The following is a 20,880-nucleotide window of genomic DNA, read 5'->3' on the forward strand; positions in this document are numbered from 1 at the left end:
ACCGTGACTGCAGCGCACCCTAGTACTAGTAATGGACAATACTGTGGCATGTTTGTATAAAAGCAATGGAAAGCACTGCAAATCACACAGGTTAGATATGGGACCTGCTAGAGCGCTTTCCATGAACCCTTCTGGCCCTGACGTATATGCGACTGCACCCAAAATGCAGCCAAGGGATGGAGGAGTTAGAGAGCGATGTGCTCAGATGGCTCCTAGACTAGTGCTCTGCACCCACCACAAAACACAGCAAGGAGGCCAGAACTAATCAGCCATTGCTGGGGGCCTGCGTGCTCATTGCTAAGCACAGGGAGCATTGTGGACTTGGGAATGTTTTTTTTCCCTTTCAGCTCCACTTGCCATTTTCCCTTTGCTTTATTATCTCCCAGCCCTTCACACTGAATGTCCATGCCTGCTTATCATTCCCTGGTACTTAGCAACGCCATTATTTCCTTGTCTCCCTCGCTGATAGTGCCGAGTAGCCCAGCAGTGCCTGCCTGGCTGCGTGCTTTCTTCTGCTATGGTAATGCTGGGTTCTCAAAGGAGCCTTTCATGTCACCAGGAGCCCCCGGCCACTTTCCAGAGCATTCAGCCACTATGGGCTCTTGTTTTACAACTTGACAACTATGTAAATGGAATGGGAACATGTTCAGCAAAGCTAGAGACGTGAGAATGGGCCTGCAGGCTGCGCAATTCACTATCTTGCATTACTTTTTATTTATTAGTAGTATTTATTATTATTTATCATTTGTGCTGTGGTCACACCTAGGAGCCCCAGTCATGGGCCAGGACCCTGTTGTGCTAGGTGCTGTGCAAATATGAGAGAGAGCCATTGTAACCGGATGGCTTGCCCTGCTGGGCTGGAGACCTGGGGCTAAGCCAACCCTGGCTTTGGAATGAGCCCCACCTGAGGGGAATCAGGCACTTCCCTATAAAGAGAACCAAAAAATGAGAGAAGACTCTGGTAGCAGGAGCTTGGAGGGTAAAGCCCAGTGAGCAGGAGGCAGCGGGCGAGGGGACCCCTGACTGTGTTTGGGACTGGATGTCAGAGCCCCAGGGAGGGAGTGCTGGGAGGACTGACCAGGAGCTCAGAGTTGAAAGAAAAGCCCTGGGACTGAGAAAAAATGCCAGTGCTATGTATAGACTTCAGTTGGGGACTCTGGGTTGTTGTGAACTGGTTCTGATATTAAACTAGCTGCAGGCAGGGGTATTGTTAAGTAATCAGAAAAAGTCTCTGTGAGTTCTTAAAGGGCCCCGAAGAGAGGAAACAAACAGAGGTGGGGAGCCTGCAGAAACACCTCTGCCAAGGAGGGAGTCCTCAGTAAGGGGCCACCCCACTACAGACAGTCCCTGTCCCAAAGCGCTTTAGTTCTGCTTGGGTAGTGATGGGAGCAAGGGACACAGTTTGGATCTATATCACAGATGCTGAAGTCCGGGGATGCAGGACCGCAGGGAGGGGATGTTAGTTCAGCCTTGAGCAGCTTCTGTTCTTTCTAGTTACTAGTTTGGTGCCAGTCGTGTGCCCAGAAATGCACACAACACAACAGAAAGACAGTCTCTGGCCCAAATGCTTTGATACAGAACATCATGTTTGGGGGTTTGGGGAGCTGGGGTTCAGTTTGTCCTATTATGCACCTGGAGCTCACTTGAAGAATTGGAATCCGGATAAGGATTTGTCTTCCCAAAGCTCAGAGACATTTCAATTTGGACAATAGGTTCCAAGGCCACTGGGAGACCATTGTGATCAACTAGTCTGGCCTTGTGTATAACACAGGCCAGAGAACTGCCCTACTGAACTCAAACCTGTTTATCTGAGGAGTTGGATTCCTGACCCCTGGTGAATGTAGCATACAGATCATTACTGTGTGTATGAGCACCATAAATGACAATGTACATTGAGAACACATCCACGATCCTCCTAATGGACAATGCAGCTGCTCATAATAATTAATTCACTGCTGTAGCTTTCCCTGGTTAAACATTACCCTGGTTTAACCAGAACAACATATTGATTGCCCCTGCAGATTTTCATGTGGCAGTAGAACCTGGGGAAAGCTAAAGTGTATACTCCCCAGTCCTGTCCTGCAGCCAGCTAGAATCCAGGCACCTATAAAACGTCCTTGTGAGTCTCATTATCAATGTGGAAGTCGGATCAGAGGTGACAATCTCCAGCCTGCGATGCTTCCTGCTTGGATGCAGATAACACAGTATCCTGGAACCTGTCACTGCCGTTCTCAGTGTGTATGGGGAAGCACAGATCTGTTCCCTTTCACATCCTCGGCTCCGGGCTAATCAGCTCTTAGCTGGGCAGCACTTGGGCATGGGCTGTATGACAGGGCCTTCCCATAGGGTGTATGGCATGGAACCCACCGTACCTTGGCGTTCACCCAGCTTTGGCCTAGTTTCAGACAAGGGTTTACACACAATATGACTTAAGCCAGATCCTGGTGCCTGGAGCCCCTTTGTGCTAGTGCATTGGCTGCAGCCTGAACCTCCCTGCACACAAACAGGAAGCTGCATGCGGCTGATTGTAAACACTGCGAGCCTCCCTCCCATGCTATTGCCATGCTGGCAATAGGCCCAGGCGCAGCAAAGCCAGCCTCACTACAACCCTGGGTGCTCCCAGCCCAGCCCCGCGCCCACCTCCCTCGCGTTCTCATTGGGGCCGCCAGATTTGTTTACCTTATATGGTCAGGTACTAACACAGCATGGCCGATGACTGGCTGTCCTGACACGTCACTCAGCACACGTCAGCCCCCCCCTGCAAAACTATGCAAACAAACCAAGGGCTCCTGGGAAACGTAGTGCTGGGTATCTTACCTACCTCGAAACGGGGTGTCTGCTGGCTGCTCAGCCTGGTGCAGGGTGGGGACTGACTGCTTGGCAGTGCTGGTACTAGCCCATTGAGGGCCTTAAGCAGGAATATTTGGGGGGGGCCTGCTCACACAACACATACTATAATTAATAGGGGGCTCCTGGAGCTGTTCCAGGTCTGAAGCAGTTGCTTTGGCCGGTTATGCATAACGCTGGCTTTGCTGGCCAGAGTCAGCCGCTTTCCTGCCCTGGGAATGAGCGCTGCCGTTGGGTCTGAGAGCAGCTGGCACAGCAGACAGGGCTGCTACTACTGCCCTGGCTCCCAGGCACAGCTTCACACACTCCATGTGATGTCCTATTTCTCAGCTACGAGTGTGTGCAGGGTGAAGCCCCCCTGGGCGTGGAGGGGAGCCCACAGAGCAGCCCTGCGGTGCTTTCTGCTTTTAAAACTGGACCAGGCAAAGGAGACATGCTAGGAAGCAACGCTGCTATGGCCTGGATACCAGCGGTGGGGCTATCCCCACCTCCTTAGCCAACGTGAACAACTGCGGCCTTGACACAGCCTAGGATACCCTTGCGTAGGCCTGGCTAGCCCATCAGCCCCTGGCAGCGGTGCATGGAGTTGAAGTCCTGCAAATAACCCATATTGCTCTGTGGCGCGCAGAGGGGGACTTCCTCTGCAAGCCTGCCTGTGTGCACGGGTGGGTACCTCCAAAGCTCCTCTCTCTCACCAAGAGAGGCTGGTCCAATGCCAGCTGTTACCCCACCCGCCTGGCACTGCAGCTAGCCAGCCCAGCCTCTGGACTACAGCTCCCAGCCTGCCCGCCCAGCCCCGCCCTGGCTGTGCCGTCAGGGAGGCCAGGCTGGGTGAGTCAGTCCCCTGCCTCCAGTAAATATTTGTATTAGCAGGAGCCGGCTCTGTAATGGTGGCTGCGCTGTGAGCGGCGCAGACCCAGGGACCCCAGGGCACTGCAGGCAGCGAGCGGCATGTCGGTGAACATGGACGAGCTGAAGCACCAGGTCATGATCAACCAGTTCGTGCTGACCGCGGGCTGCGCCGCCGACCAGGCGAAGCAGCTGCTGCAGGCGGCGCACTGGCAGTTCGAGGTGAGCCCCCGGGGCGCGGCAGAGCTGGGCGTCCTGTCGGGGGCCCCGCGATCGCAGCCCATTTGCAGCACCGGCGAGGTCACGGCTGGCCTGGCCCTGCAGCCTGGGGCTCCGCGGAAGGGCTGGAGCAGCCCTGGGGCAACTGGCGAGCAGACCCCGCCGAGCCGGAGGGCGCGGGTGGGGCCGCGGGGCAGGAGGGGCTTCCTGGCGCTCTGCTACAGCCCGCGCCGGTGGGGGGGAGCTCAGCCCGGCCAGCCCCGATCGGTGCCTCTGGCGCCCCAGCCTGCACCTCGGGCGGGCCGGGGGCTCGAGCCTGAGGGGGCGGTGGAGGCAGGAGCTCCCGGGCGTGGGGCTCCAGGGCCTGGGCAGTGCCGCTGGGGGGAGGAGCCCCAGTGCTGAGCCCTAGTGCTGAGCTGGGGGGTCAGTCCGGGACAAGCCTTGTGCCCAGGGAGTGAGCCTAACCATCTGATCTGCCCACCTGGCTGCCTTGTCCAGAGCAAGTCCCCAGTGCGCTCACAACCGCCCTGAGCAGGCTGCGATGGAGTGATTGTGGGAAGCGGGGTGCCTCGGAGGCCCCAGTGCCATGTGCACCCATCCTGCCCATTAGGAGGCTAATCCCGGGCACGTCCAACCGGCCTCAGCTGCCGCCAACCGCTGCGGGTGCCCCAGGGTCTGGCGGAATGGAAGGCACCATGGTTGGGGGTACCGCCACCGTTCAGGGAGTGGGGGGTGGGACTGGGAGTTGTTTGGGATACGACCGCCTGTGCCAGCATCTTTGTGCTGCCCTGACAGACATACGTGTGTGTGCCGTGTGCGTGTGCTCAGCACACCCACTGATGGGGAATGCTCCATGCTGTCATGGTGTTGCTGTTTGTCAGGCCCACACTGGTCAGCCTCCCTAGGCCAGGGGTGGCTTTTCTGTCTCTAACCCTTCTTGGGAAAGGAGACTCAATCAGTACTATCACTCCCGGCGCTGTTTTAGTGTTGGTGTGAATTGTGTGTGTGTACGTGGATGGGGTATATGTGTACAGCTCTGTGTGTATTAGACGCGTGTGTAGGAGTGTATATATGTCTAGTGTGTGTTTGTATAGACAGCTGTCCATGCATGTGAGTACTATATAGCAGGGGTGTATGTCTGTGTATGGGGTGTGCTTGTCTTCTGCCTGTGTTATTAAAGTGGGACTGTTTTTCATTGCTCCCAGATGGTCAGGGTTTCCCCGGGCTGACTGTAGCAGATCTGCAGGGGCCACCCACCCCTTTGTGGGCGCCGCTCAGGAGTGGATTTGCTTTTAAAGGGTAGCAGTATTGGGGCGAGCTCTGGCACTGCCGGGGCAGTCTTTCCGTGCTCACCTGTACTTGGTGGGAGCATAGCAATAACTGACCTTATGTGCACTCCCCCAACACCTCCCCGTTCCCTGCAGGCAGAATGACACCCCTTAGTGGCTATGGGTTGAAGAGCCCCAGTCTGGCCTTTCCTGTGTTCCTGTCCCCTGGAGTTTGATTCCTAAGGCAGCACCAGGAGAAGAGATTTTGCTGGTTAAAACTTCATTGGCTCTAGCTGCTTATTCCTCTGGCCTGGAGTCCGGATCCTCTGTGACATCAGCAGTGATTGCTGGGGAAGTGACTGTGATGTCACACGCGGGATTGCAGCTTCAGGTGGGGAACATGCAGGCGGACTGTGCGGGCGCAGTAGTCCTGCGAAGCTCCCTGGTGGTAAAGAATGGGAGTGTGTGCATGCTCAGGGGATGTAGCAGGGAGGGCTGTGTCCAAACAAAATGTTTTCCATGCGGCACCAGCAGCTCTTTGCAGCTCAGTGTGATGGTTTTGTCACTAATGGCACTGTTGTAATTAGCGTGTCTGTTCTGTGACACAGAAGGAGATTTGAGTCCGTGTAGAGAGCAAGAGGTTTCTATTACACACATTTGCATGGCTGGGGCATCCCTTGTTCTATATGCACTACAGCCCTGATCTGTAAAAGAAACAATTCTGGGTGCAATTTATAGCATGGAGTCATTTGACTCCCTGCGCTGCTGGTTTGATCAGGTAGTTCAGACAGCTACATACTGTAGTCACAGGTTTTCCGGGTGCAAAATCAGAGGCTGCTGGTCAAAATCAGACTGTGTGTGTGTGTGCGCAAATCCAAACAGATGAATATCTCACTCTCTCTCTGTGCACTGTCTATGCATACTGAGAGAGGCACCCACAAGGCAAGCCTACCTGCATATTTGCAGATTTTGCAAAAGGAAATATTGGACACATTTACATATGTAGTATGACCTTGATTCTGTTCACCAGTGTAAATCAAGAGCAGCCCTACTGGACATTGTAAGACAGGTGTGAGAGAAGGATCAGACCCTACCACCTTTTACAGGTGAAGCACCAGGAGTAGGAACTTGCGACAGAAAGTTATTGTTTCAATTACATTTTCCAGAAATTTGCTACTATTTGGCAAGTTGCACAAGTGGAAACAGCAGTGTGCTGGCCGCGGGTCTCCCGTGCTGGTTTGGCACTCGCATGACTCAGAGGAAGCTCAGCTGTAAACAACCCAATGGGACAAGTTACCAGTCACTTTTGGTGCAAAATGGTCAGATAGTTCCCTTTGCAAAATGGTTGCTGAGCATGCCCCCTTCTCAGAGCTCTGCTCTAGGAGTATTGTCTTCTGGGTACTCCAAACCCCTCTTAGTCTGAGCCCATGATCTGCGTTTGGAGAGTATTGTTACTCCACCCCCTTTCACGGGTGCCCTTCTCCAGGCTGGACCAGCTCCTCGGCGTGTATGACTCCGTGGAGTTCAGTGGAGCTGTGCTAATTTACACCTGCTGAGGAGTTGGTCCACTGAGTGGTCTCCTTGGTTTCAGAAGCATTCCTGCTGCAGCAAGGGATTGCTCAGTGTGAAGGTGGCAGAATCACACTCTGAGGTTATTGATGCAAACAATCTCTTTCACTTGGGGGACCACATTGCTCCTGTTACTCAGAACTCCGTAACCCATGATCCCATGAGCTGTGCGCCGAGAGCATTATTACCGTGCCACTCCTGCATCACACCATGGCCCAGGGACAGAGAGCGCGGCCCAGCCACCAGTGTTTCGCTGGCAGCTGATGCTCCCACTCTCTTTGGGCAGGATGGTCCATTCCCGTTTAACATTTCAAGGTAATAAATTGCCTGACAACGAAGCTGAAATGAGCCGGAGGGTCTGGTGACAAAGCAACAGGAGTTGGCTGTTCCTGCTGCATCTTTGGGCTTGTCTAGAGGAGAAATTTACCAGCATAACTCTACTAGTATAATTCTACCAGTCTAGTTACACCAGTATCACCTCTTGTGTGGACACTCTGATATCAGAATAAGGATATCCTTCTGGGGTTATACTGGTTTAACTAGAGTGGTATCATTACACTAGTAGAGTTATGCTGGTAAATTTCCCCATCTAGACAAAGCCCTTAAATACATACAATCTGCCCCATTTACAGCCCTTCCGGACTGCTCCACGCAGCAAGGTAATGCTTTAACCTTTGAACACTGTGCTGTTTCCAAGCATGTGACACCTGGGCTGTGCTCACTTAAGGGCTGGAGGGAGTGGATCTGGAGGTTGAGAAGTATTTCCAGCTACTGGGAGGCGGGTTGCACAGGATCACATGAACATACAATGCAAACTCTCTGGGGGCAAGGGCTGTCTGTGTTTGTACAGTGCCTAGCACAATGGTGGTCCTGCTCCATGACTAGGTTTCTGGGCCCTGTGGTTAATGCACATCATACTAATGAGGGGGCATTTCCTTCTGCAGGGTTGGGAGGCACAGCACGGGAGGGAACCAGCAGTGGGTGGAGCGGCCAAGTTGGGGTGCTCTGGGGCAGGGGAACTGGAAGGTAATCTTGATGGGAGGGAGCAGGGATCAGCATTTGGGGGAGCTGTAGGAGGCATTTGTCTCTGAGGACAAGCACATTTATCTTTAGTTCCTTTGGGGTGAGCTTCACTTGTTCTTGGCATTGTAAGGGTTAGTAGTGAATTTCTGGGCTCCTGTCATTTTGCCACCCAGCCTCTCTGGGCTATTTGGGAATTTCCCAATCTATGCATTCAAACAGACGAGAATTCTGGTCCCGTAAGAGCCCTGGTACCCAGTAACCCACACAGGCTCAGGGAAAAGCTGACAGACAAACCAAGGGGCTGGGTGCTCTTGATTCACTGGAGCTGGGGATGGTTGGTAATTTACTCTGTAAAATGTGTGTTGACTTTGGCCTAATCAGAGGCTGGTCTCCAGAAGGGATTTATCCAGCATTTCCCAATGAGTGAAGCTAAATCTGTTGCCAGCAATGCCGAGATTTCAGGGATCCCATCCGCTCAATCATAGCGGTGTACTTCAGGAGGAGACTCACTCAAGTCTATTGAATTGTTCCAGATTCATCCCAATGTACCTGAGAGTAGAACCTGGCCCTGCCTGTCAATTGGTAACTGTTGGTAGGTGAAGCACCTTCAAACCCACATGTTGACATCCTTGTGCAATGCAAACATTACTGTGTTGTGATGCACTGCCATGGTGTCAGAACACTGCATGGGCCCCAGCCATGTTACATGATGCTCTCAATGTCCTGCAAGTCTCTATACAGCCCTGTCAGATCCAGCAGGCCAGGAGCTCCCAATAGGTGTCTCATATCAGTGGGGACGGAAACATCACCAAAGACAACACACGCTTGTGGGGCCAGAGGTTGGGAAACTGTTAGATTGTATCCGTGTAAGAGGATCACAGCCTGTAACACATTAACAAAGGCCTGAGAAGGAAACCATTAATTTTGAAGGAACATTTTTCTGTCTCTGGGGATTGGGGTGGCTCTGGGGAGTTGGGGGTATTTTGAGGATTCCATCACTGGCTCTTTCACTAGCCCTAAATTCTCTCCCATTTGAATACGAAAACCAGGGCAGATTTTTCTCTCTGTGCCTTTTTTTTTTTTTTTTTTTTAAGTTTGCTGCTGTTGCAGTGATGTCAACTTTGTTGCCACAGTTTAGGGGGTGGGATAGGGTGTGTGCCACCAGGGGATTGGCTGTTCCCAGTGCCCCTCCTCCTGGTGGAGGCGTTCTATCCTTGGATTAGACTGGTGGCTTTCCAGAGCTCAGGGAGGGGCACGTTCAGGAGCCGCTCTTGGTGGGTGACTCTCCCCATGGGCCAGGCTGTTATCGAGGGGCCAGGAACAGTAACTCCACCCAGCCAGTGGAAGGACCTGAAAAGGGTTTTGCTGAGATATTTACAGAGCACACATGGGGCTGTTTGTGAAATATAAGACCTTGCAATAATTCCTAGGGTTCGATTCCTTTCTGCTGCTGTAAATTGGGGGGAGGAGAGGAGGAAGAGGAGAGACACCACTGAAGTCAGTGGGGCTGCACCAGGGTGAAACCAGAGTGAACAAGAAGAGGATTAGTTGCTTCATTTTGCGTGTGTGCACGCACTTCTGTGTCCTGACTAGATTCATGTCTGGACCATCCACTTCACCCACTTACATTCCTTTGTTGCTGTAAGGTAGGGCAAACCGCAGTCCTGCCCAGTGGCCATATCCTGCTGCCCTTCTCCCCCAGACTCTGAAACTGCAGCCCGTGCTTGCCCTCCAACTGCTGAACTGATCTACTGCCCGTTCTGTTGCTGGGGAACACAGCTAACGAGCAATTATTGGGCATCTCTGGTGAAAGGCAGGAAGGCTAGTAACTCTGCCAGGTGCCTTTAGTAGCAGTGGGCACCAGGATCAAACAGTGCCTGGAGTCCTGTTTAAATTAACTAAAACCAGGGAGTCTCACCCTTCCTAGCTTCTGTGTCCGAGCTCCTTGCACGCATCAGGGGCTCCCTGTGGGCCATCCTCCCACCTCCCAAGTATTGCAGGGACTTGCTACAGACCCCCACCTCCTCCCTCATGCCAGGGCCACTGTGGCCCTCCATTGCCCCCTTGGTCACATGCCAAGAGCTCTGGGCCCTCCAATCTCCCCACGCCAGGGGCTGTTTCCTTTTTCTCTCCTGCTCCAAAGGACCTTTCATCCCCCTGGACAGAAGGGAGGGGCAGGCAGCTGGTGTCCTCTCCTCCTGCCCCCAGCCTGGAGCAGACTTTGGGCAGGCTCCTTCGCTCTCTTTGCCCTCCAACTCCCCTGTTGGCTGAGCACTCACCCTGCTGCTGGGAGGCAGCTCAGCAGGGAGCGCAAAGAGCCATTGTTAACTGATGAACGCTTTTAGCTCTACTGGGGGCTTTGGGGGCCCCTCCCCCCCACCAGGGGCTCTGGGGGCCCCTCCCCACTGACCCTTTCCCCCATGCCAGAGGCTCTTTGTGCATTCCATTCTTCCCACCCCCCCATTCTTATTTCCTTTCTGGGTGTCAGAATTTTAAAGTCCTTGGGAGGAAGGGCAGAGGTGAGATGGGTTATTGTGCTGCTAGAAGGTTTTAATGGCTCCATCCACCAGTTCTTTGATCCTCCAACAATTTCGGACCTGATTACAGCTGAGGGATCTGCCAACCAGATGCCAGGGGCTCCATATGTCCCCTATTTTCCCCCTCCCAGTTTTCCACTTTCCCCCAAATCAACAGGGTTCTGCCCATTGAGGTCTAGAATGTTGCCTGGAATTTTGCAATTGATCAGATTTAGCATTTAAAAATTATCACTTTACATCCAAACAGCCAAATGCCAGCAAGCTGAGTGTAGGGCCTCAGAAGCTCAGCCAACGGAGGGTGCCTACCCTTAACTAAAACCATATGCCCCTCAAGGGTTTGGGACCAAAAAAAACCCCTTAAACTCCTTAGTCTCCTTCAGCAATAATTACCTTCCCCTCTATGAGTTTTATTAACATTTACGGGGATATAACGAGCCAACTAAACGACTACTAGACCAACCAACTGGCTGGTAGCCAGCTCCCATAAAACCTGAGCTCCCAGCCCCACCTCAGCCATCCACCCCATCTCATGTGACTTCTCTCAACCGATAAGCTACCCTCTGCAGTTCCTCTTGCCAGGGCCCCAGCCCCTGTTTTAAGGTATGTCTGCCTTGTAATCACGGTATAATTACAGTTTGAGTAGCCGTACCCAGACTAGCTTTAATCTAGCTAGGTGAGGTCCCAGCGCAGCGAAATTGCAGCTGTGTGTTCTCAGCATAGGCTGTACAAACCCACCTAGAACCTGCACAATTAGCCTTGGGACGAGGCTGTAGTGACACATTGCCACAGCTTCACAGCCACAAAGACCTGAACTAGCGGGATTAAAGCTAGCTCAGGACTATCATCACACCCAGTGATTACAGTATAGACAGACCCTCAAACAAGCACCCAAAGCTTGGTCCTGGCTACCCACTTTGGGCCCATTTCCCCTATTAGGTAACCCCAGGTGTGTTCACATTCACTTCCCCCTTCACATACCTGCCATCGCACAATAAAGAGATCACAGTTCGGGAGTGTAGGGAAAGGCCAGACTGCTCAGTTTGGGGCATGCTATTGAACCCCCAGAGGTATAGGCAAACTATACCTGCCAGCAGGTACAGAGACCCTCAGCTTTCCCAGTTTGCCTATAGGGGGAGCCAGAGAGCAGCATATGAATATTAGTCTGTTATCCGGTAGGAGCCCATCCTGTCCTCCCATATCACCTCTGGAGAGAGGCACACCTGTTACCCCCATCCTGGGCTTACACAAGCAGCTAGCCAAGCAGATGCCACCATGGCCCTCAGTATTGCAAACATTGGCACCTCTGCACTAACTGGGCATGGCACACTCTTCACTTCCGCCCCTGAACTATTCTGCAGCATTGCTGTTAACAGCTGCTGTGGTTTAGCCCAGAAGTGGCTGCATTTTGGGGGGTGGTCAAATTGATTCCTACAAGGATATTGTTTGAGACTCTGTAAAATGCTGCAAGGGTGGCAAAACTTGCTATAGAAATCAGTTAACAATATGATGAAAAGACACTGCACCGGGGACATACAGTAAAACACCACAGACCTGATTCTTCTCTCATCTCTGTTTTTATACAGTGTGAACCACTGACTTACCTGGAGTTACTCCAGATTTACACAGTGGGAGAGGAGTGTCCAGCCCCTTCCATCCAACACTCCCTCTGGTCTGTTTGATTGTTTAATTCTCCAGAGTCTCTCAAACTCCCAAATGATTTGGATGTTCCTCAGAATGTCAGCTAAATGGGGATTTCTACACCAGTGCCTCAGCCTGGTGTTAGGGGGTGCTGTGCTGCTGGAGGTGAGACATAACTGCGTGTGGTCATTATAAATTCCCTGGCACTTTCCATGAGCGTAGGAGTGCTCGCCCTGGTCTCCTTGTCTAATTCAAGCTTGGGTAATTACATTCCACTAACCTAAATTCTCCCTAAAGCCCCAGTTGGATTTGGTATTCTTCTACACTTCCTGTGCCAAACGGCTGCATAATGTAGTGCTGGGCTCCACCCCAGAAGTAGCTGCATTTCATCAGTGAGTGAAGTCTGTCCATATGTGTAGCATCTGTCTGTGAAACTAAATGGCAAACACCGTTCGCTCTGCAGGGGCCCTTGGAGCTGTTCCACATGCAGCGTTGTGTATGTGTTTTTAAGAAGAAGTGGCAGTCTGGGGGGGTTTCTCTGGAGCCATGGCATGTGCTGACCAAGGAGCCGTTCCTGTGTTTGCACGGCATGGAGGCCAGTGCCCAAAGGGGCTATTTCAGGGTGGTTGCAGGGTTCTGATCACATGAGTTGGGTTGGAAGTGACGCAGGATCCAGAGTTTGGTGGCAAACGGAGGGGCGATTTTGATTTTGCACACACACAGGTGGGCTTCTTCTCTGCTGCCCTGCCTGCTCCGGGAGCCCCACCCACCAACAGAGAGCTGGACGCTGGCAGTCGAGAGCCACCCATGCTGAGCCGAGAGTGGAGCTGTGCCCTAGGACCCCGATCCCAGAGCCCTACTCTGGGAATGAGGGAGCTAGACCAAGGCCTAGGCTTGTGCTCCAGAGGGCCAGGTGGGAGAGAGCGTCTCGTTCCCAGCCAAATGATAAATCTCTTCCTTCCTCTTTTGCAGACTGCGCTCAGTGCTTTTTTCCAAGAAACAAACATCCCCTACAGCCATCACCATCAGATGGTAAGTGCTTCCCCGACCCTTCCCTCTGCTAAATCGGTGCAGCAGCAGCGCTGGCATTGCACGGCTGGGCTGATGTTGCTAATGTCCAGGCCTCTGTTCCACCCCTATGGGAGGGAGGGCAGAAATAAACAGCAAAGCCATGGGGCAGGGGAGGCGGGAGGGCAGGAAGCTTCCTGCCAAGAGAGAGAAGCTGGGGGCGGGCTGTGTTCTGGAAACATCGCTTGGGGGGAGCCAAAGGCCACAGGCTCGTGCATGCAGTGTGGCTTATTTGGGGTGAGGGTAAACGAAGCCTGCAAGCCAGAGTGCAGCAGCATGCAGTGTGCCCTGTACAGCAGGGGGCGCTCTATACGGAAATGGGAGGAGGAAGAAGCTGTAATTTTCACCTGTTGGATAATGCAAAGCAGAGACTGCGGCAGGAGGGAAGGGAGGGGTGGGCAGGCGTAGCAGGTGGGAGGGAGCAGAGATGGGGGGCAGGCTTAGAGGAAGGGGCTGGGAGGGGGGCACTCAGAGCAAAGCCAGGCTTGTCCGGAAGGCTGATCCTTAGTGCTCTGAGTGCAGGAGAAGCAGGCAGAGAGGCGACGGGAACAGGGCCCGCACCCAGCGGCTTGGAGCTGAACCAGACTCACTCCCTTTGGCCCCTCATCCCCATTAATGGGCCACCCTTCCCTTCCCCTCCTGGGGCTCCAGCTGTGAGAGCCTCCCTGAGAGCTAGAGAGCCATGAGCTGGCTAGCTCCATCAAGTCCCCCACTCCAGGAAGGTGCCTGACAGAAAACTGAACCCTGCTCTGCCCAGTGGAAAGCTTTCTCCCAAGAGTCCTTCTGTGGGGGGTGCTGGAGGTGATGCATCCATGGAGTCCAGCGTAGTTCAGTGCACTGGCCACAGGCAGGTGTTGGTGGCCCACTGCTGTTTGTGGTGGCCCTGAATGTCCCATGAGCTACTGTGCTGCAATGAGCAGGCAGAGCAGGAATGTAGCAATTTCCTGCCCCTCCTACTGGGTGCTGGGGCTAATCCCATTGCCCTGCACTGCCGGTGGCCAGCCAGGCCCTTACTGCTGCTGGCTGGGGAAGTTTGGGTCCCAGGAGAGCCCACAGTGCAGCCCACACCCCTGACACTAAGGCTGCACAGAACCGCAGTGTTACGGGAGCTCCCAGCGGTGCTTGGAGGAGCTGCCAGCTCCATGGAGGCCGCTGTGATGCTCTCTGGCCTGGAGACCCTTCTCATGTCTCCTGCAGCCTCTGTGGTGTGAAGGGGCCAGGTGGTCAAGGCTCCGCATCGCTCTGCTCTTTGCACTGCCGATGGCACCTGTCCCGTCTGCCCCGCCACAGGAGGGTTCAGGTGAGCGGCCCAGCGGCAGGGCCGGGGATTTGGGATGGCAAAGCCAGCTCAGCCATTTCACCTCCTGGGTGCAAACAGTCCCCCCAGACAGCCAAGGGAGCTGCTGCCGGGTGGGCCCTGCTCCAGGCAGCGCAGAGAGGGTGGCTGGCTCTGGAGATGGTGCTGGAATGTGTGGGGGCGGGGGGTGTCTGTGAGAGTCCTGAGGCTCTGAGCATCATCAGCTCCTCCCCCGGGCCAACGGCCTGGGGGCAGCGACTCGTGTGGCGGCTCCTGGCCTGTCTCCTGGGTTGCTACAGCAGAGCCGAGCCCCAGTGAGCGGGCTCCAGGGCAGGGGGAGGTTGCGCTGCTCTTGGGCACTGCCTGGAGGCCGATTGAGGAACAACAGAGCAGCCTGCAGGTGGGCGGGGCTCTTGCAGCCTCCCACAGAACCCCTGGCCCTGACAGGGCCACCCCTGCCTCCCCCGCACAGGTCCAGCAGCACTTGGCCGCCATGTGCTGAGTGAGGTGAGGGGCGGGCGAGCGGCATCCCAGACAGGGGGGCAGTGGCTGGTTAACGCTCCCTGGCCCGCTGAGCAGGGCTCCTGGCTGCCTGGGCCTAACCTGTAGCCCAGCAGCGGGTCCACACGTCCTGCACGACCCAGCAGCACAAGGTTGGCATCTTGGTTGGGCCACTCAGTTCTGGGGGAGCCCCTACCCCCACCAGCGCCCCTGGGGCAGGTGTGCTGAATGGAGTCCAGGAGAAGGAACTGACCCCCTCAGAGATGTGGAGCCTAGAAAAGGACCTTGTGGGCCCTAGTGTTGGTTCCACGGTGAGTCCACGGCAAACCAGTCTGCTCTGTACCTACCCTGCTCCTCCTTGGGAGCTGAGGCTGGGCTCTGCTGGCAGGACAGGCGAGAACAGAAGGACCCTGCACTTGTAACGTAGCAGATACACGGACATGTACAGAGACGCAGAAACACATGTATGCTCTCACAAATGCCTGCTTTCTCTCTCTCTCTCTCACACACACACACTCTCTCTCTTCCCTTTAAATCTCTCTTCCCAGCAGCCCCTGGGCTGCCCAGCACTTTGCCAATTTGCTTCTTGACAGTCTGTGACCCCCCCCCCCCCCTTATCCTCTGCCCAACGCTTTTCCCTGTTAAATCTCGCCCCCAGCAGCCCCTGGGGTCCCTATGCTCTGCCCCTTCAACTGTCGTGCCTGGGCAGCCGTAATCTGCCTGTGCAGATGGGTCCCTGGGATTTGCTGACTGCCGTGTCCTCATTTGACTCTGCCGTTCTCTGGGGCAATCAGGGATTTGGAGCATGCAGTGAGCATGCAGAGCGAGCACCCAGCAAGAGCCACGCTGCAAAGAGCCTCCAGCGCTGGCAGCCGAGGGGGTGGGGATGAGCTCACCGCCCCCTCCCATCCCCAGCGGGGAGCAAAGCCCTCTTGCATGGGGCTGGACATCCTGGAGACAGTTGGGATGCAGACAGTGAGCTCAGGGCAGGGGCTGGCTGTGTGGAGATGCTGTCCTGACCAGCTGATTCCTGGGGTGGCACAAGCTCGCAGGTTAGGGGGAGCCCTGGCTTTGGAGACCAGTCCATCCCAGAGCAGGGGCTCTGAGGCAGGGGGGCCACCCCCCCATCCTTCCTGAACTGAGTGATGTGTCCCCAGCTGGTTAGATGGGAGGGGGATCCTGCTATGAGCTGGATGATGGGCAGCAGGAGCTGAGCATACGCCAGGGGGCCAGGGCATCTGGACTGAGGGAATGGGGTTGTATTGACAGTTCCTAGAGATCTTTCTGTGCATCAGAAGGGCCCCTGGCATATGTCATAAACCACAGTGGGGCTGAGGCCCCCACTTACCCCTCCCCTTTCTTCCCTCCCAACGCAGCTTCGCCGTTCATATTCCCTCATGGGCACCCCGAAGGGTCTGTCCCCGGGAGGGATGAGGGTGCAGGGAGGGGCTGGATCTCAAGGGTACCATGTACAGCTCCTGTCTGGGATGTTTGACATGAGCTCTTGAAAGAGGATTAGTCCTCGGCGGCCTGAAATAACTGCTTCTTGCAGGGAGCAGCCTTGATAGGAGCTGGCAGCCTGGCGGAGCCACCCAGACGTGCTGGCTCCAATACCCACCCCTGCCGAGCGCCTGCTCCAAGCCGCTTACCTGCCTGCACGGACCTGCGGGGAAGCTGCTGCCATGGGCACTGGGCCACCTGAGGAGGGGGAGAGGCTGCAGGTGCAATCGCCCGCCCCAGCCTCTACTGCAGCCCCTGTGCCAGGACCCAACAGAGCCTCAGCCCCTCCTGAGTGCAGCGTGCGGGGCACCTTGCTGCGCCTCGCCTGGCCACTCCCAGATACTGGTCAGAATGACGAGTGATGTAATCACTGCATTGGGGGGGTTCTGAGTCAGCACTGGCCCCCGTGCAGTGCTAGCGGGCACTGTGCTGCAGGGAGCGGGATGGGGGCTCAGTAGGGGGTGCTCTCCTTACGCAGTCAGTGCTGTCCCCAATGCAGAGCTAGGGGCGCTTTCCCTTCCTAATGCGGACCCCAGGGCATTACAGGGTGCAGTGCTGCAGCAAGCAGGGTGGGTCAATAGGGGGTGCTCTCTGCTGGCAGTGCTGAGTGCACTGCGGTGCTAGTGGGTGCTGTCCTGCATGGGGCTTTAGGATGAGACATAAAATGTCTGTCCTGCACCCTTGTGGAGTAAGGCTCTGAAACGGGTTTCTCGAGTAATAACAGTGTAATGCTTAGTACAGGTCACCTAGCACAACTCACAAGCTGTGCACAGACATGTGCGAGCTGCCATCTGGGTGTTAATGTGAATGTTCATGTCAGCGTTTGGACTGAATTCCTCCCCAAATCTACCCCCTGCAGTTTCAATTGGGTACGGCGCTCTTCACTTCCCGTCCCAGACTGTGGTGAGGTGCTGCTTTGCTGCTCAGGGCTACTACACACCAGGGGTGGATGCATTTGACTGCTGAGTGATGTGATCCCCGATTATCTCGACCTTGGCAGGCTTCGTTAAAGCCCTGGAGGGGGAGGTGTTGTGGTAGCAATAGCGATTACTGATTGGAGCTTGCCATGGAGTTACGGGGTGGGGTGCTGCCTGTCATGCCCGGGGGTTGGATGCTGGGATCCTCTCTGGCCCAGGTTGGGCTAACACAAATCAGTCGCACCCTTGCCCCAGTGGTAAGGGAAGACGACAGCTCCCGGCAAGTTTGTCAGGGACGCAGCGACCCCGAGTTCTGCGAGTGCTCCTCGTGCCCCGGACGGTCCCTGCCAGTGCAGGCTGTGGGGAGGCAGAGGCCTGCAGTGTGGAGGCCACATCTTCCCAAACACAGTGACGGGGAAGCCACAGGGACCTGCCTGACCTTGCGGTGGCTCCTAGCCAGCTCCAGGTTCTGTGGAAGACCAGCACTGCTGGGAAGGCAGAGCAGGAGAGGAGTGCAGAGCCTCTGACTCCACCGGGCAGCAGTAGAGGCAAAGCAGGCCTGAGGGACCTTGGCAGAGCTTTATGTGTGTCTGGGTGTGGGGGGAGCCCAGGACTGGAATTGCAGGGGGCTGTGGTTAGGATAGAGCAGGGGTTCTCAAACTGGGGGTCGGGACCCCTCAGGGGGTCGTGAGGTTATTACATGGGGGGTCGCGAGCAGTCAACCTCCACCCCAAACCCCGCTTTGCCTCCAGCATTTATAATGGGTTAAATATATTAAAAAGTGTTTTTAATTTATAAAAGGGGGTCGCACTCAGAGACTTGCTATGTGAAAGGGGTCACCAGTAATAAAGTTTGAGAGCCACTGGGGTAGAGGGACACCAGCAGAGCTTGCCCAGCAGCACCATGGCCGGCTCTAGCTAGGGCTGCGAGCCCCTTGCTTCCAAAGGCATCAAACTGAGGCACAGATTCAGCGCTGGACTACATGAGGAATGTGCCAGCATACCGGTACTGCCGTAATTCTGCTAGCAGCACTCCCCGGGGGGCACTGCTGCTCCCGGAGTTACCCTGGTATAACTACCGGGGGCTCATTATGCTGATGAATTTCCCTGCATAGACGAGCCTTTAAAGATAGATAAATGTTCCATCCCTGGTGCCATCTTCCAGCTGCTTGGCCTGCGCCAGCTCTCCCCCAGCCCTGCCTGCCTGGACCTGGCTAGTGCTTGGGTAGAGACCACCCAGGAAAGGCCCAGGTGTGGCAGGGATCTGTGCTGGCAATCCAGCTGCTGGTGCTCTCGCTGAGTTAGTACTGATGCCCCGTGTGGTGCTGTGGGTCCTGGGCTGCTGGCTTTTGGGGGAGACCCTGAGCCCTTGGGTCATTAACGGCATCCTGCAGTCAGCCTCCCTAACTGCCCCTGCAGCCTCCCTTGGACGTAGTTCTCGCCCTCATGACTGGTGGGGTGTTTCCCTGCTGTTACACTGCGCCCATGCTCTGCCCCAGAACTGCTGTGCACTGCACTCTCTGGCCCTGGGGGTGAGGGGCTGCGTCTCTGACTAGCTTCTGTCTCTTTGTTCCCCTGCAGATGTGCACTCCAGCCAACACGCCCGCCACGCCCCCCAACTTCCCCGATGCCCTCACCATGTTCTCCCGCCTCAAGGCCTCCGAGAGCTTCCACAGCAGCAGTCCTGTAGCGTCTATGGCGACCTCCCCTCCTCCCCCACCCCCACCGCTCCCCCAGCCTGGGGGCTTCAACCCAGCCTGGCCTGCGGCTCTCCCCTCCAGCCAGCAGCAGCAGAGCATGTGGACTTCGCCCTCGCAGCCGTCGGGCTGGCCCGCCACAGTCTCCCAACAAGCCACGTCAGAACAGAAGGCCAACGTGACCATGGAGGCCGAGAGATGAGGCCGTGGGGGAGCGGGAACACAATGTGGGGAGGGCCCACATGGCCCCAGCATTCATTTCCCCTTCCCCTTTCCGAGGAAGAGAGGAACTTTGTTGCCTCGGAGACTGGCAACCACATTCAGACAGACAGACACATGAGCAAATAGCCACCTTGCATGGGTTTGGTTTGAAGTAGTTTTTACTTGTCCTAGAGCTGACCGGAGCTCCCCAGAGACCCAGGGAGGCCACGCTAAATGCAAGAGCCATCTCTGGCTTCTGCGTCCCGGAGCCTGACTTTATAGGAATCTCTCAATGAGGGAACCCCCTTCCCATCTTTCCTGCTGGGATGCTGGATTTTTGCATGCGAGTGACTTTTGGGTGGGAGTGGTAAATCCCTTCTTCATGACCCACTTCTCCCTCCTAGCACCTGGAGGGGTCCCACTGGCAGGCAGAATGGGGCTGTGGGTAATACACATCTCCCCCTCCCTACACGGCTCCCCCAACCCCGCCGAATGGGTTTTTTTAAAGGAAAAAGGGGGGGGGGGAAATCTGCTCAGCTCTGGGCCTTGAACCCATGCACTGAGCTCGCATTGTACCGAGAGGGAGGTGAACGGGGACTCCTTTGGAGAATATAGCCACTTGTTTTCTATGACCCCAGCTTTCTGCTTTCCCCAGGGCGAGGACCTGCACCCCCTCTCAGAGCCTGGGTGATCAGATTCCCATTGAGACGTGTGGGTGAGGCTGGCTGGGCGCAACTGGGCAGTCTCATGCCGCCGGGATGGGGGGCTGGCGCCCTTTGCATGACAGCGTATGCCCCACGGAGGCTGGGCTTGCTTTGACACCCTCTGTTCTTTGCTTCCTGCGGGGGGAAGGCCCTTTGGACGCGCTCTGGCGGCACCAGGCCTGGGCATTCCGCAGGGGCCGCTTGCAATACACGCTCTTCTGCTTTGAACCCTAGTGTCCGTGCTTCGTTTTCAGCGGCCTGGGGAGGTGGGAATGTCTTTTCCGGGATCAGGGACCTCACCTCACCCGACGCCTCCTGGCGCATGCCCAGCCAGGCAGTCACACGCAGACAGGGCTCATGAGGGAAGGGGTTCTGCTTTATGATGCAGTGATGGGGGAGGGGAATGGGGCTTCCTCCCTCCCCACCCCCAGGCCTGGGCCATGGGGCAGCGCTCACCCTGGCCTCACAACTGTATTGGCTAAAGACCTGAGAGGGGAAGCTTGACAGGCCGGGAAACCCTGGGTCCCCAGAGGTAATTGGGGGCTGCTGAACTCCTTACCAGGGGTCTGCAAGAGTTTATTCTCCTCCCGACAGGGAGACTCAGGAGAGTTGGGATGAGGAGACATCTACTGCCTCCATAAATCGCCCCTGCAGCTTGGCTGGAGTGCCCTTTCCCCTCGCTGGCTGTGTGGGCTTGCTGTAACGTTATACTGTGGCCACGTTCTACCCCAGAGGTGGCTGCATGGGGGGGGGGGTCTCTGGCCTGAGAGGCACTTCTCTTCCAGGGTGAGGTGCTATGTGTGGGGAATTGCACCAAGGGGGAGCAGGAAAGCAGCTAGCCCTCAGGCTGCAGAGGTAACTAAAAGCTACATTTCCCAAGGGCTTTGCTGCAACCATATCTGAGGAATCCAGAGTTGTGTGGCCCAGAGACAGACAGGCTCCATACACGTCAGACAGGTGGCGAGAGAGGAGCCATCCAGAGGCCATGCCACTAAGAACTCCCCAAGCTCTCCTTAGCCTGAGTGACTGCTGGGAAAGCTACCCCG

General features: G+C 55.6%; 1 protein-coding gene across 1 annotated transcript; it reads left to right on the forward strand.

Moving 5' to 3' along the window:
* Positions 1–3,713: 3,713 nt before the first annotated feature.
* Positions 3,714–20,056, forward strand: UBALD1 (UBA like domain containing 1). Its single transcript, XM_065412187.1, has 3 exons — positions 3,714–3,918; positions 12,923–12,982; positions 18,814–20,056. Exons 1-3 carry the CDS (start codon positions 3,799–3,801, stop codon positions 19,129–19,131), a joined length of 498 nt encoding a protein of 165 aa, XP_065268259.1. The 5' UTR covers positions 3,714–3,798; the 3' UTR covers positions 19,132–20,056.
* The last annotated feature ends 824 nt before the right edge of the window (positions 20,057–20,880 follow it).

The sequence above is a fragment of the Emys orbicularis genome, chromosome 10, assembly GCF_028017835.1.
Source record: "Emys orbicularis isolate rEmyOrb1 chromosome 10, rEmyOrb1.hap1, whole genome shotgun sequence".
NCBI classification, from domain to species: domain Eukaryota; kingdom Metazoa; phylum Chordata; order Testudines; family Emydidae; genus Emys; species Emys orbicularis.